Genomic DNA, 16,738 nt, shown 5'->3' with positions numbered 1-16,738 from the left:
CTCTTAATGCTACATACTTACATCACTACAACCAGAGGTGAATTTCAGGATAAGAGCCCTTCCTAAAGGCAAATGAACTAGATTATCCCATAATCAGCAATGCTGAAAATTGAGCTCCATGCTTGCTACGCTAAATACAGTATCTCATTTCTTCCTACTCTGGTCTATTTGTTATCACTAAAGTTATGCTCTTGGCCTGCCATTTTAAACTATCATCACCATCCTCCTTCTCAAGCCTTTCTAGTAGTTTCCCTGATACTACCTTTAACTACATACTAACACCTCATTGACTTTTACCAAACACTGTTAGGGCATCCAGTGCATTAAAAAGAGCCTTCCATCTACAGCATCCCCTACCTTTATAACCACCTACTCCCTACTAACTCTCTTGATTACAGTGCTACCCACTTATAGGAAATTTTTTCCCAGCATGCCTCTCTGGGACTGACCCCTTAAATTTTGTAAAACTAAACACCTGTAGCTCTAAAAGGTGGTGATTTTACAAATAGCTGCTACTTAATACACTGCTTTCTCTTATAGTTGGTAAGTAGCCTTAGTTCTTATTATTTGTGAGGTAATAGTACACTTTTCTAAGTTTTCTTTCTGAATTTATTTCTAGTGCAATTGAAGTGCACCTATTCATACCTCTGAATGTAACAGGCTTTGCCTGCCTCTTGGAATCTTCTTTGAGTCTACTCTTTATGCTCAGCCTAGCCTTTTCTCTGTTTTTAGCAATCTCCAACCTTTCTTCAAATTCACTCTTTGACCATGATTCTACCACTAACTTCCCAGCCACTCCTATCATTCTGATTCAGACTTCTGATTTTGCTCATTTTATAGAGCAATAAGCTAATAAAAAACCTTGTAGCTAAGAAGCCATGTGTCCAGTTTAACTGCATAATCCCTTTGTGTTTGTTGTGTCCACCCTTTCCATTTGTTGACACTTTAACTATCCAGACTCTAGCCTTCCAACAGGGCTTCATGCAGATATACAGGGTCTGTCCATGCAGTTAAAGTATTAGTTGGTAAGCTCCTGGGGGCCAAGAGCTTTTCTCCATATGTGTCTGAAATGCCTACTACACCAAGTGTGCTTTACAAAGAATAAATAGAGTAAAACTAGGAGCCTGAAACAATCCTGTTCTTCACCTCTCTGTTGATATGTGTTGCTCTTCTTTTTTTCCATTTCATTTATCTAGGCTTTTTCTCCTTCTTACTGTTGCTCTTTTCAATTTCTCTGGGCTCCCTCTTCCCTGCCTCTGGTGCCCCTCTCTACATGTGCCAATTTTCTTTCGTTTGCATGCTTTTCTCTTGTTTGTCCCTTTACCCCACTTTCCTCTACTAACACTGTTTTAATTCTCCTGCAGAGCCAGCATTGCTTTTCCCTTCTCTCTTTTGCAGGGCTCCCCAGATCTCTGTTCCTTTTTCAAGCCCCCCATCTCCATTCCAATCCTCTGATACTGTGGCAGGGTGATACTATTGTTAATGCCTCCTCTTAGGTTTTAAAGCCACCTTCATACATGCCCATAAGGACGCTCCTGCTCCCTACCTCCACAAACACATCTCCCCTTCTAGTGCTGGACTTTCTCTTCACACACACCCCTTCCCCTCTCATCTCTCTTTGGAATCTTCATTCCTCAATTTCTGCTCCCAATTCTCTCCTCAACATACATAAGAACAGCCATACTGGGTCAGATCAACAGCCCATCTAGCCCAGTATCGTCTCTTCCAACAATGACCAATGCCAGGTGTCCCAGAGGGAATGAACAGAACAGGTAATCATCAAGTGATCCATCTCCTGTCGCCCATCCTCACACTAACCCCACAATGTCTGCCCCACCTACCCCCATTTCCTGAGCCCTCACTCTGGTCTCCCTTGTTCTCTGCTCCAGCAACTCACTTCCCTCTATTCTCCTAGTCCAAATTGTTTCTGCCCCTTCTGGAGCTCCACTTATCTGCTCCATGTGTTGTCACTTCCCTCCTAGTTCTGTTACCCTCACAATCCTCCCCCCACACCTCCTTTTGCCACCTCATGTTCTCCACCCTCTTGATTCCCTAGTTCCCTGCTCTCTTAGGAGTGCAGTTCTCCCTCCCCAATCTCTGAGGCTCCCATTTCTTTGCCTGCCTTCTGGTCCCCACACTGTACCCAAGTTCTCTGTTCCTCCATCGTAGTTCTATACTTACCCTGTTTTCTGAGCCTCATTCTCCGTGTTCCTTCTGACCCCCTTGTTTTCTGCTATTTGTTTTCCTTTCCATGCTTCTGCCCCTTTAGTTCCTTTTCCCCTCCATGTGGAACTCCAAATTGCCTACCCTTCCTCCCCAGCTTTCTAGAGAGTCTATTGCTAGTCTGTCATTGAGAGTGATGCAATTCACTGTCCTTGGGTGGGGAAACGGGAGCTTCTTGGAAGAAGCCCAAACAGCAATGTGTGAGACCAAAATGCTGCAGTGGTGAAAACAGCTGAAGTAGAGGGGCCCTATTGGTATTTGACAACTAGGTGCCCCTTAGATCTGCCCCTAAATAAAGCTATTTCATTGTAGTGCAAATAACATTCAACATTATCCACATGAAAACCTGGTTACCTAACAGTTAAGGTTGCTCAAGTGCATTTCCTTTCAATCAAATGACTAATAATCAAAGAAAGCACCAGTTCAGGCAACACTAACATGCAGATTAACCACAATTTGTATCTCCAGCCACCCACCAAATTAAAATGCTCAAAACACAATCAGACTGTTCAGCTCTACAAAATATTCCCCAATTTAAGGTGGGGGAATTGGAATTTTTTACTGTCTGTATGGTGTTTAGCACAACTGGGCCCTGATCCTTGATAGGTGCTACTGCGATGCAAAAAAAATAAATAAATTAGTATTGGATTAACTGGTCATTTCCTTTATTTTTAATAGTTGCATTGACAGGAAATGCAGCTGAGCACTGTGAGCGCTACATTAACCAAGTGTGGTTGGTTGGTTTGACTACTTTTAAAAAAAATGTTGGGGTAGTTTTGGGGTGTCTGAAGGGTGTGGAAGAGCCGGGGATACCAGGAGCTGGTGAGCAAGGCAGGGCGAGGGTAGAAGAAGAGAGACCTGTAGTAGCAGGGAGTTCTGCACAGAGGATGGTTAGCAGGTAATGTATGGTGGGGGAACATGGGGAAGGATGGCTATACAGGGGGGAGGAGAAGTAGGCTGGGGGATGGTGCATGGGTGGAATCAGTGCTCTGTGAAGCGAGGCATAGGGAGGGAGCTATGAATTGGGAGTATCAGGAGTGAGAAGCAGTCTTCTGCTGGGCAGAAGCATGACAGGAGATAGGAGGCTTATGCTGGTAGAGCCAGAAAGAACCTGGCTTTCCCCTAGTGAACCTCCTACAGCTTTCCCAAGAGGAGGTCCACTCCTATGGGGCTTTCTATCATCATCAGTCTGAGATTCCCATTGGCAAAGCTAATGAAGAGTGTGGAGGAAAGCGGGGCTGTGTGAGAGGAAGGGAAGATGTGTGAGGGTGGCAACAGGTCCCCAGTCTGCCTCCCTGGCCCCTGAAGCTTAGCCCTACTGTCTATCTGAGCCCTACTGCCTCACCCAGTCTTTTAGCCCTTGCTGGTTAAACATCCCCAGTGACTGCCTTGCTTGGTTCCCTAGTTCCATGCCCCCCCTCAACCTCCTACCTCACTGAATACAGGAAAAATGTTTACATTTGTACATCTGTGCAATAGGGCAAGGGACTGGGAGCCAGGCTGGGTACTGCAGCTGGGGAAATGGGCCAGGCAATGGGGCTCTGGGAGTTAATGAGGACAATTGCTGTCCAATCCCTGTGCATGTTGCATCCCTGGCTTCCTAATCCTGTTGCTCTCTCTGATTCCAGCCTCTGAGCATATCTCACCGTATCAGTTCCATCTCCCACTGACAAATTAACCTGGGGCACAAGGACCTCTGGTCCAACAGACCTGGAGTCTGTTTTGGCCAGGGTTTGAATTGGAACGTGGAAAAGCGGTGGATCTTTCCCAAGCACCACCCACAAAATAAGCTTTGTCCAATAGACATGGTAAAATGACATACCACTCGCAACAGATTGTGCACATGTTCAACATATTATTACATGGACTCTCCTGGCTTGGCTGTCCCTCACTGAGGTCCAGATACACCATAGTTACAATAGACTTGTGTCTAGGGCCCTGGATCCTAGAGTCAGGTATTGATATCAGAATCTCATTTGAAATAATAGTTTTGAGTCCTCATGGTTGAGGAGAAAAGCTTGAAAAGGTGAATGGGGTGTGTCAAAGCTAATTTCCCACTCTGGCACTTTGAGCGCAGAAGGTGGGGGCCCGCAAGGATTCTAAAAATGAATACTGGCCACTCCAGGCTTGTATTAAATTCCCAAGGTTACAACTTTTCTCTGACCTTGAACTGGTAAATGCTGATACCACACAGGTGTAGAACCCCTTTGGTAGTCCAGGAAGATCCCCTTGGGAATTTCTTCCTGTGGGGTACCCTCAAGCCCTTTCACCCCCTCCTCCCGGTAAGAGCCGAGAAAGAAAAAAAGGAAATCAGCTGTTGCCATCAGCTAATTAAACAACATGTGCACAAACCTCTTAAGAAACAAAAATCCAATTCTGTTCTTAAAAAAGGTAAATTTTATTTTTTTTAAAAAAGGAAGAAAATATATCTGGGAACTCAGGCTATTGCTAGATTTTAAAAGAGCAACTACAATGATTAAGCACCAAGAATAGCTTCCTTGAGGTCCAGCTTAAAGGTTACAAGCAAAACAAAAGCACCTGGGGTTAGCACAGAGGAATCCACAAGCTATAAAGAAATAAAAGGGATAAACCTAATTGCGTCTTCCTAGACGTTTCCTGATCTACTTACATATCCGGCGTTTAAAATGAGTAGTTTCTAGGTATGATACTGATGATAGTTTCATACCTGGCCCAAGCTTCTCACAGCATAGTTTCTGCCCTGTCCGCCTCTCCCCAGGAGAACAACAACAGACAGACAAAAGGGGAGTTGTTTTTCAATTTTAAAAAGTTCTAGCCTTCCCATTGGTTCTTTTGGCCAGGTGCCCACTCACTTCCCTTTTACCTAGGCATAGTAGTGAGACTTTTTAACCCTTTACAGGTAGAGCAATTAGACAACAGCTACTAAGAGGGATTTTATAGCTACTGGCTGGCTGGGTATCCATAAAAGGGAGTTACCCCACCCCCCCTTCATATGTATCTTCAGCAGAGGGAAATGCAGCAGCAGCTAAAACCAAGGAGGAAGCTCTCTGGGCTTACACCCATCACCGGACCCATCCTGCTCTTGTGGTAGAGGAGGAAACTGACTGGTTGAGGTCTTGGGTGTACCTTACTAGGCTGTGTGGGATGTGCTCCCCCTTACCAGGGCTTGAATTACCTACTGGGCTCTGAAACATTAGTTTCCCTATACAGGGACTCAAATGCCCTCAGACTCTACTCCTCTCATCAGGCCTTGTAGCTCCTCAGGTCAGGTGTGTGTATGTGGGGTGCGGTAAGAAGTGGTGCCCATCTCTTTGTGGTTCCAAAATGATGCCATTTACAATAGAATGTGGAGATCTGACAGCCTCCTTCATCACTACATCCTGTGACCGCAGTGAAATAAATAATGTTGACCTTTAACTCATCATGAGAGATCTGAGTTTCCCATTATTGGGCACTGAGAAGAATGTGGCATTCCCACCTCTGAGTTGCTGTTTCAAGCTCTGCTTCGACTTAGATTGACATTGGTTCATCGGTTTAGATTTCTTTAACATTTTCAGGGTTTTCTCCACAATCATAAGTGAAAGCTGAGATTCTGTAGAACAAGATGGCAGCCTCCTGCCTCCAAAAAAGTACTGGTTTGCAAACCCAGTCCAATTTCAGTCCCTGATTCTGATGAGCCACAAAGGTTCACCAGAGAAAGAAACTGATCTGCTCATCATACCACATCGTAATCCTAGACTTTCAACGGAGACAAACTCTTGTGTATACAGTGCCTACAACGAGGTCCTTATTGGGAATTCCAGGCACTACTGTAATATAAATAATAAGGCAATATAAATAAGGCCCCCGCTCACTGTATATGCCTATTATTGATAGGGACAAAGCATGGGGGCAAAATTACTTGACAAACCAAACTAGCAGCTTCCAAATTTATCTGATTTCCTGAGGCTGGCCAAGAGTGTGATCCCGTTCTGACAGACTTCACCAGGTCTATTTGAATGGAACTTCTGTTCTTAAAGAGTGACATGCCAGGGAACATGGTGTTTTTGTGTATGATGATTAACTCAGCAGGAAGCATAGAGGAAGATCAGATTTGGGGATGGAAAGTGCAGTAGCTAGGATCCCTGGAGGTGGCAGGGCAGAAGGTCCAGTAGTTAACATTAGACAATGGAAATAACTGCTGGACATAGTTCAACTTTTTTTAGTTAAACTAGATCATGATAAATAAAAGGAATATTTTTTGTTGTGTAAAATTTAGAATGTGGTCTGTTTCTGAGACATTAGGAGATGAGTATAGGTGTGTGAAGTTTGGAGAAAATGGGAAATGTTTCTTTAGCAACAGAGGTTTGGAAAAAATTACTGTTTGGGAAAATCTTTTAAAAGGGCTTACTTTTAAACCTCAAACGTTTAAACAGTTAACTGCACAAAGAAGGAAAGTTAGTTGGCCTCTGAAGAGCAGGTAGGTTTAAATTCAACCGCCAAATTTAATCAGTGTGAAACAAGGCAGTTTTAGTCCGTTTTCAGTGCAAACCTCAACAGTTACTAGCAATGTCTCCATCACAGGATTTTCTTACTGCTCTATAAAAGATTCGCCACCCCACTGAGCCCAGATGAGCCAGTTCCCTTCCAACCCAGTTACACTATTCTCCACAAGGATGCTTGTGGTGCCACTGTCCGCTGTGTCCTTTGCGCTCATGTATTCCTGGCTGTATTCTTTGGACGGGTCTAGCAGGATTTCTCATTCCCATCTGCTAGGTGCGCCCTGCGGTCGCCGAAGGAATGCGGCGTTCACCTGCTGTTCTTCCTTGACTTTAGCCTTCGCCCAGCCCTTTAAGCCGGCCGGACCAGAGCCGCTCCCCTGGCCGGGGTACGACCGCAGAGTCTCCCCCTGTGCCGCAGCAGCCGCACTCGCGCTGGGGCGGCGGGAGGGGAACACACCGGGAACGGAACCTCCCTGGCCCCCGGGCACGTTCGAGAACGCGCAGACGCCGGCTGTCACTGTCACCGAGCCGGCGCACCGGCATCCCGGCGGCTCGGAGGGGAATCCCCGGCCTCGCCTCCACAGCCAATGAATAGACCCTATGCAAATGAGGCAACTCCGCACCGCAGTGGGCCAATGGAAATCAGGCAGGGTGTCAACAGGGTTGGGCATTGGATGGGAGTGAGGAAGTAGCGGGCCAATGGGAGGGCCAGCCTTATGGGACGTACCTGCGGGGCGGAGCTATGCAAATGTCGTTTGAAAAGCGGGCGGGAAATCCGAGTTTCGCGGGAGGCCCTTGGCGCGTAACCCGTCTCCCTTCCCTTCATTCATTGTCAGCAGCCGCCGCTTCCTGGAGCCATTTTCCAGCCGGCCCCACACAGCGGGAGCGGCCCCGCTTCATCCGCCGCATCTGCCCGTCCCGCCGCTTTCATCCCCCCCTGGGACCCCGCATCCTGCAGCCGGATCCCCCCCGGCACCCGCCGCCCCCAGTATTTTGGGTCGGGCCTCGGCATTGAGGAGGAAAGCAGCCGGGAAGGCCGGGGGGGGAGGGAGGTAGAGACTCGGCTACGGGGACAGACCCAGAGGGAAGGATGAGAAGGGGACTCCAGCCGGCGGCCCTAGCAGCGCAGCCACCCGCACCTTCCATGGACTCCCGGGTGACCCCCGCCAGCTTCCCAGCCCACTTCGCCGCTGGCACCTTCATCCAGATCCGCAGCGGCGCGGCGGCGGCGTCCTGTGTGTCCTCCTCCTCCCAGGTTCCCGGTGCCTTTGCCCTCACTGCGGAGGGGGGTCAGCCCGCTGGCGGCTCCCTGTACTGCACCCCGCACGGACCCGCCGGCAGGACGGCGCTGCTGCAGCCAGCACTTGGAGGAGGCGGAGGCCGCCCCCCGGTAATTCCCCCCCATCCCAGCGGGAGGGCGAAGGGGACACTCGGGTTGAGCCCCGGGCAGGGCCCCGCTGTCCCATCTCCAGCCGGGGTCGGGGGGCAGGAAGGGCTGGGACAACATCGTGTTGCAATAAACTTTTGTCTCTTTTCGCCCCCCCCCGCCAACTCGGGCCCGCTCCAGGCGGTGCCTCCTCTCTGCAGCTGGGGCAGTGGTGCCCTGCCCCGGGTGCAGAGGATAAGGCGGGGGGAGGGGTGGTTGCAGCCTGTTCCCCTCTCACCGGCAGGGCCAGCGACCCCCACTGATATTTGTGGCTCCAACAAAGAGCCCGCTGAGGCCGGTGCTTGGCGCTGCAGGGAGTTCGCGGCGCTGGGGCATCCCCGCTCACTGGGGGCGTCCTCAGCGGGGGGCGGCTGTGGCGACCCCTGCTCCCGGAGCTGGGTAGATGCAGACTCCGCTGCTCCCCTGCCCGTGTCTCGGGGGAGCGGGGGGCTCTGCCCAGCTGGTGTCTCCGCTTCACCCCCGGACTCGCCGGTGACGTTTCGCACACGTGCGCGGAGGCCGCGTCTGTGACTGGGAGCCGGGCAGGAGGGAGGGGGCGCTGATCCGAGTGGGGGGAGGGGGACACCCGCTTCCTCCTCCTGCCGCTGGCCTGGGACTGTCCGTGTCCCCCCCCCAGTCACACGCGCGTGCGGCCTCCTCGCCTCCCCGAGGCTGCCCGGGGCGCTGCTGGGCTCGGAAATGCCCCTCCAGCAGGTTAGTGACCGGGCACGCAGGGGCCAGCAGCAAGAGCAACCCTCGCTTCTCCCCCGCCCCATAATGAGGAACCTGGGAGAAGCATCCCCCCACCCCCCTGCAATACCAGGGCGGTCCTCGCCTGCCCTTAGGCTCTGGCACTCCCCGAGCTGCCGTGACCCGGGGGGGGGGCACAATGGGGGAATAGTTAAGGTTTCTCCTCCCCCCCGCCCTCTTCCTGAGTTTAGCCCCCCTCTTTTATCCCCCAGTCCCTCCCCCCAATAGCTTTCTCAGCCTGGGCCTGATCTCCCAGCCCTCTGCCCGCCTCGTGATGGCCCCCTGGAAGTGATTGGTCAGGTTCCTGCTTCAGGCCACTGGGTGCCTGGCCCATTTAATTTTTAAATCACTTCATCTACTTTGGTAGTTCCAGCTTCATCCCTCCCCTGGCCTGCTCTAGAGGCAGTTTGCCTCGTTCATAGCTAACCCCCTTTCTGGAGGGAAAGCCGGACCTTGCCCTGCATTTCTAGTACTTGGAGCTGTCATTTCAGATGCGGGGGGGGAGGAGGCGGGATTTCGGGAGGACTCTGCATAATCAACTAAAAGTGTGGGAAGGTGGATGTTTTGGAATAATTAAACACGCTGCACCCTCCTTGCTGTCTTGTGAGCACTTCCTGGAGGCAAGCCTCACTTGCTTGTTACAACAAAGACTGGTGGTGTAGTTTGGGAGCCAAGATGAAGAAGTTTGGGTAACCTCATAAAGAGGGGGTCTGTAGTAAAAGAAAAACAGTCTTCTTTGTTTCCATAGATATAAAGGACTTTTGTCCTGCACTGGTTTGACCCAGGCATAAAATGGATGGGCAGGTGCGGTGGCGGTGCAAATTTAACTAACCTACATGGTTTCTCTAAGGGATTTTAATAGTCCTGGTCCTGGCCCTGCAGGCATTCCAGCGCTGGGCCTTGCTCTGGCATTGTGATGTGGGCAAATGTCCACTAGGGTCTCAATGATGAGATTACCAAACTCACTTTCTTCACATGGTCTGAAACATCAGTTCTCAAACTTCATTGCACTGTGATCTCCTCCTGACAACAAAACTTACTACAACATAACCCCAGTGCCCTGTGTTAATCTAGGATAGTTAATATTTTAAATAAAAAATTTATTGCAAGCAGGGCAATTGCCCAGTGCCCCATGCCACAGGGGGGCCCATGCGGCTTAATTGTTTGGGCTAACATAACAGTTGAGTCCAGCTCTCCAGGCATGAAATACTGGTGTTTTAAACTGCTGTGCACTACCCATGCACAAACTCCATCCCCCAGATCCATATCTTGTTTGCCCATGTTTTTAAAAGAGTTTTCTATTAAATTTAGTTACCAGCCTATGTTTAATTATGAATTTTAAAAGTACAGACTACTGTTATAATTAAAAGAAACACATTCCTTGGGTAAGTGAGCAAGTGCTTAGTGCTGAGTACTGGCTGACACTGTGAAGAATCTAGAATTTCCAGGGAGGGTGGTCTAGATTTATTTTAATGAGATTTGCAATAAAAACTGAAGGAAATATGGGTTTTAATGCCATTAACATCAAGATATTCATACTTTGCACTGTGAAATGACCTAGAAACAGTCTTAAGTGTTGGTCAAAATGTAGCAGTTTTTTAATTAATAAGCTTTCAGGTCACTGTCTTTAGTGCTACTGGCAAACCACAATGAGGACATAAGCTTCCTTTTTATACAATTGTTGCAGGTGTTCATTGCTGACATGGCGATGGAGGTTTCAGGAAGGTGCAGTATAGTCTCATCAAAAGATTATAATGAAAGTCATAGCCTCTATTAAAAAACAAACTTGATTTGCTGTTGTCATATTTGTAAATCTTACTGTACTTTTTAACCCACTAGTTAAGCGTGTGGTTTGGTACAGATTGCTCTGGAAACAGGATATCCAGTCCAGTGCTTTTGTTTTCCAGCATGACTTTGTTAAATGAATTCACTCACAGTCATATCTATAAGCATGATCGCAAGGGAACAATTGTGTGGGGATTTCTACGTTTTTGGGAGAAAGGGGCATGATGTCATGGCCAGTATTAAACTTATACTTGATTAGTATTAAAAGTATTCAAACTTCAATCTAGAGTAGCGTTTCTCAAACTGGGGTCCGTGGGCCCCACTGATCAATTCCTTCCCCCTCCCTTCCGGCGCCTCCTGCAGGCTGGGGAACAGCTGTTCAGCGGTGTGCAGGAGGCGCTGGGAGGGAGGGGGAGGAGCGGGGATGTGGCGTGCTCAGGGGAGGGGGCAGAAAGAAGTGGGGAAGAGGAGCAGGGGTGGGAAGAGGTGGGATGGGGCCTTGGGGGAAGGGGTGGAGTTGGGGGCTTGGGGAGTCCGTGAAAAATTTTAAATCAAAATGTGGGTTCTCGGGTTGCTAAAGTTTGAGAACCGCTGGTCTAGAGAGTTCTTATAGTCCCATTTATAAATTTGCCCTAAAGAGTTAACAATATACTCACCACCGTCAACAAATAGCACAGTTGGTTGTGCCCGGTGTGTCTCTTTCTTAAACCCAGCCCCTGTTACATGGACTTTCCTTCACCAGAGCCCTGTGCTCTGGGTTATAGAGTAATTGGGGGCGTACAGTATCTAAGCTATACCAGTGTCTACAGCACCACTCTATTGTAGTGAGGCCTGGCTTTTGGAGATGCTGAGCACTCAGTGTGCAAAGAAATTCAGTGGAAGCTATGGCTGCTCAGCACTTGTGCAAATCCAGGCCTAAGGACTGATTTTCAACTCCTGTGGACTGTCAGAAGACAGAAATTAACCCTTATGGTGGTTTAATTCCATAGTTCATAAAGATTTAAACCTTCAGAAGAAGCTGTTAACTAAGGCTCTTATATTAATAGGGGAGATTATGGTGGGGGAATGGGGTGAGGGGGAAGTAATTCTTTAACATGTGGTTCTGCACCCCTCTTACAGCTAACATTCTGTCTAAGACCATCTTCTATTACTTTCTATCTAAATCACAGTACTGGAGGACTGAACTACCGTTAGAGACAGATGCTCAAAATATTTCCAGTGAAAATAGTGCAAAAATTCTTAGTGCCTTTTCATTGGAATGAGAAGTCTTTAAATAGAGGGCCATTTTTTTTTTTTAGCCTTAGAAAATGTTTAAATGGAGACACCACCCACGTGGTAAGTCCCTTTTAAAAGGGGCTAAATCCTCTTAAGAATATTTTGAGAGGACTCCTGTGGCCTTTTGATGACATGAACTCTAGGGAGTCTGGTTCAGCATGCTTCAGAAGGGGGCCGGAGGATTTACATTTCCAAACTCAGTGCATACCACTTCTTTCCCCTTCTTGTAGTTAAGAACACATCTCTTCCCACCCTCAAAAAGTGAGTCTGGATTTGGAACAAAATGGGATAATTGCTTACTCTTAATAGTAGATGCTAGGTAAAGAAAAAGGCCAAATAGGACATACAGTTGATATGTTGATAGTGAGATGAGGAATAGCAGAAAATGGAAGAAATGCTTAAAAGATGGACAAGTTACAAAAAGGAACTGGCAGTAAACTAACGGGTAACTTTTTCTTATTTAAAAAAAAAACAAAAAACTTTGTTCATGGAAGCCATGTATGCAAATCAATCACCATCTTAATATTTCTCTGCTTGACTGTTACTGTTAACATGAAGAAATACTTAATAAAGCAGGTCTATCTACTTCTTGAATACTTTTTTAAAGGAATATACTCAGTTAAGTACTTCAAATATTCTCCCAGGGTAGGACTCTGGATTTAAGAGTCAGATCTTTTGCTCTTCCACCCTCAAGAACCCTTTATCTTTATCCCCAGGTTGCTTTCCAAAGAGGACTGGATGTGGTTCACTTTAGAGCCAGTCAGTGCCTTTCCTTGTTTGACCCCCGCTTGCTGATCAAGCAAAAAAAGGCACGTTCTTTCTCTTCACTGTGCCCAGGGTTGAGCATGCTTCTGCAGAACTGCTAACCTCCAGGGATCACTCATATGCTTTTTTGGGTTTAAATTAAAAAATAAAAAATAAAAAATTCTTAAAATATGAAATAAAGCTATTGTTAAAATATAGCTTTCTTTTTAAAAAATCCATTGTTGTTACCACTATATTAAAGCTTGAAAACATGTTTCACTAATAATTTTGTCTTTAACCAAAGCAACAAAAGGGGGTTGAGGGGCCTAGTAGATGATGCTTCTTTGAGAATCCATTTGCTGATGCAAAAAAGGCACCGGGCCTTTCTCACAGGGTGCTATTTTTGGTGAGGGGCTCCATTTGTCACATCTGCATTGGCTTGTAGGTGCAAAGCATGAAGCGATCCACCCTTTTCAACCCTGTGGGTTAATTCCACTTTGCATATCTGTCTGGTTGATTCAGGGACAGACATTCAGCCCTTTAGGGGGGTTAGAGACCCCATGGTGGAGGAGTCTGGCTCCCAAGGTCTTAAACCACCTCAGGGGAATCTTGGGAAAGATGGGGCAGGGGTGGTGGTTGGTTGTTCTGAAGTACTGTGCTTATAGACTCTTTAGAAATGCTTAGCAAAATGGAAAAAGAAAAGGAGTACTTGTGGCACCTTAGAGACTAACATTTATTTGAGCATAAGCTTTTGTGAGCTACAGCTCACTTCATCGGATGCATTCAGTGGAAAATACAGTGGGGAGATTTGGAGTAAGTCAAAGAAAGGCAGATAAAGTAATACTTAAGCCCTTGGAGCCTCTTGTCCCCGAGAATATGGTGGGGTGGAAGGCTTGTGACAAAAGTGAACATATAAGCCCCCTCATCTCTTCAGAGGCATCTCCTCCCTCGTAGAACCGGAAGCAGTATGCTCACAAGTATAACACTCTTCAGCTTATACATCCCACATTACCTAGGTGTCATAAATATAAAGGGAAGGGTAAACCCCTGTAAAATCCCTCCTGGCCAGAGGAAATCTCCTCTCACCTGTAAAGGGTTAAGAAGCTAAAGGTAACCTCGCTGGCACCTGACCAAAATGACCAATGAGGAGGCAAGATAATTTCAAAAGCTGGGAGGAGGGAGAGAAACAAAGGGTATGTGTGTCTGTCTATATTTTGTCTTTGCCGGGGATAGACCAGGAATGAAGCCTTAGAGCTTTTAGTAAGTAATCTAGCTAGGTACGTGTTAGATTATGATTTCTTTAAATGGCTGAGAAAAGAATTGTGCTGAATAGAATAACTATTTCTGTCTGTGTATCTTTTTTGTAACTTAAGGTTTTGCCTAGAGGGGTTCTCTATGTTTTGAATCTAATTACCCTGTAAAGTATTTACCATCCTGATTTTACAGGGGGGATTTTTTTTTTTCTATTTACTTCTATTTCTATTAAAAGTCTTCTTGTAAGAAAACTGAATGCTTTTTCATTGTTCTCAGATCCAAGGGTTTGGGTCTGTGGTCACCTATGCAAATTGGTGAGGCTTTTTATCCAACATTTCCCTGGAAAGGGGGGGTGCAAGTGTTGGGAGGATTGTTCATTGTTCTTAAGATCCAAGGGTCTGGGTCTGTAGTCACCTAGGCAAATTGGTGAGGCTTTTTACCAAACCTTGTCCAGGAAGTGGGGTGCAAGGTTTTGGGAAGTATTTTGGGGGGAAAGACGTGTCCAAACAGCTCTTCCCCAGTAACCAGTATTTGTTTGGTGGTGGTAGCGGCCAATCCAAGGACAAAGGGTGGAATATTTTGTACCTTGGGGAAGTTTTGACCTAAGCTGGTAAAGATAAGCTTAGGAGGTTTTTTTCATGCAGGTCCCCACATCTGTACCCTAGAGTTCAGAGTGGGGGAGGAACCTTGACATGGTGGCATAGTGGTGGGATTAACCTGAAATCATTTTGAGATCCAGTTGAGATTTTGTTGAACTAGAAATACAGATTTTTAAAAAAGGAAGTCCAGAAGCAGCTGAAACTGAAAGCAGCTTGTTTTTTTCTCTGCTTTGTGGCCAAGCAGAGACAAAAGGGGATTATCTTTGTGAATTGCAGGTTTTCTTTGCCTGGAGGCAGGGTACTTAACTCCTGCAGGGAAATTCACAGTCTTCCAACCCAGAGTTTTTTTTTTTTTTTCCCTAAAAGTAAATAGAAGGGGGGGTGTTCTACCCATTTGCCTGGAGACAAAAGGGGCAGGGTTTTTTTTTTTTTTTTTTTGGATTTTGAGTTTTTACAAGGAGCACAAGTTTAAAAAGGAAACTTGTTTTTTCTTTGGGCTGGGTAAACAGGTTTCAAAGTAGCTGGAAGTTTTTGCTTTGATTTGGGCCCAGAGCAGAGACAAGGGAATTGTCTTTTTCTGTAGGCTGACAATCACTATCAGAGAATAGGTATTCTATTCCAGCACAGCAAAATTTTACAGCCAAGTTTTGTTTGTTTATTTCTAAACCTCGGGTGTAAAGTTAGTTAAAAACAGAGAGGTTAGAATGACAAAATCTGCGGCTAGACTACAGCTGGAATTAGCCAGATTTCAGGCTGAGGAAAGACAAAGGGAACATGAAAGACAGATAGAACTCATGCGGCTGAAGAAGGAGGAGAAGGAACAAGAGAGGAAGCATGTGGAGGAGGAGAGGGAAAAAGAGAGGAAGCATGTGGAGGAGGAGAAGGAAAAAGAGAGGAAGCATGTGGAGGAGGTGGAGAAGATAAAGGCTCAGCAGAATATACCAACAAACCCTAGCAATCCTTCTCCAGGTACCACTTCCCATCCCAGAAAGTTCCCCACCTACAAGGCAGGTGATGATACTGAGGCCTTCTTAGAAAACTTCGAAAGGGCCTGCCTTGGGTACAACATCTCTACTGACCAATACATGGTAGAGCTGAGGCCGCAGCTCAGTGGACCCTTAGCTGAGGTGGCGGCTGAAATGCCTAAAGAACACATGAACAAGTATGAACTGTTTAAATCCAAGGCGAGAGTCAGAATGGGGATAACACCCGAGCAGTCTCGTCGGAGGTTCAGAGCCCTAAGGTGGAAACCAGACGTGTCATTTACCCGACATGCCTACCACATTGTGAAACATTGGGATGCCTGGATATCCGGAGCAAGTGTTGAATCTCCAGTAAATTTGCCCTTCCTAATGCAAATGGAACAATTCTTAGAGGGTGTTCCTGAAGAAATAGAAAGGTACATCCTAGATGGGAAGCCCAAAACTGTAATCGAGGCAGGAGAGATTGGAGCCAGATGGGTGGAGGTGGCAGAGAAGAAGAAAACTGGTCGCAGTTGGAGCGGAGACCAGAAGGGACAACCCCAGACCACACCCTATTACCGGGGGCCGTCCAAAGCCCCACCTACCTCCCAAAGAACCCTCCAGACCCCTTATCGTCCCTCCACCCCGTTCTCCAGCAACCCTCCTCGCCCCAGTGACCAGTCAGCTGGACGATGTTTTAAATGTAACGAGCTGGGGCATGTAAAGGCCAACTGCCCCAAGAACCCCAACAGATTACAGTTCATTGCACCGGAATCGCACCAGAGGTCCACAGGCCCAGATACCTCCCAGATACCCTTGGAGCGGAGGGAAACTGTGAGTGTGGGCGGGAAGAAGGTCACCGCGTGGAGGGACACCGGAGCACAAGTGTCAGCTATCCATGCTTCCTTAGTGGACCCCAATTTAATCAACCCAGAGATCCAAGTGACGATTCAACCCTTCAAGTCCAACTCTTTCGATTTGCCTACAGCCAAGTTGCCTGTCCAGTACAAGGGCTGGTCCGGAACGTGGACTTTTGCAGTCTATGATGATTATCCCATCCCCATGCTGTTGGGGGAAGACTTGGCCAATCATGTGAAGCAGGCCAAGAGGGTGGGAACGGTCACCCGCAGCCAGGCTAACCAAGCCGTGAGGCCTAGCTCTGTTCCGGAAACTTCTATCAGGACCCGGTCAGAGGTGATGGATCCGGACCCCAGACCAATGTCTGCAACAGCAGTAGTGGATCCAGTCCCAGAGACCCAG

The 16,738-nt window shown here is 47.4% G+C and overlaps 1 protein-coding gene across 3 annotated transcripts in view; it reads left to right on the top strand.

The window, feature by feature from the left end:
• The first annotated feature begins 7,481 nt into the window (after positions 1-7,481).
• The window catches only part of E2F3 (E2F transcription factor 3), a 63,249-nt gene continuing 53,992 nt past the window's right edge, over positions 7,482-16,738 (top strand). For 2 of the 3 annotated variants that reach the window (XM_037893060.2, XM_037893058.2), the window contains exon 1: positions 7,482-8,073. In XM_037893060.2, coding sequence (XP_037748988.1) covers positions 7,774-8,073 — 300 coding nt within the window. In that variant the 5' untranslated portion in view covers positions 7,482-7,773. Of the gene's footprint in view, positions 8,074-8,629; positions 8,824-16,738 lie in introns of those variants that run through there. The other variant, XM_037893061.2, reaches the window with a different exon arrangement.

The sequence above is a fragment of the Chelonia mydas genome, chromosome 2 (genome assembly GCF_015237465.2).
Source record: "Chelonia mydas isolate rCheMyd1 chromosome 2, rCheMyd1.pri.v2, whole genome shotgun sequence".
In the NCBI taxonomy this organism is placed as follows: Eukaryota; Metazoa; Chordata; order Testudines; family Cheloniidae; genus Chelonia; species Chelonia mydas.
Note: the sequence above shows the minus strand (reverse complement) of the source record. Positions and strands in the feature narration are given on the sequence as shown.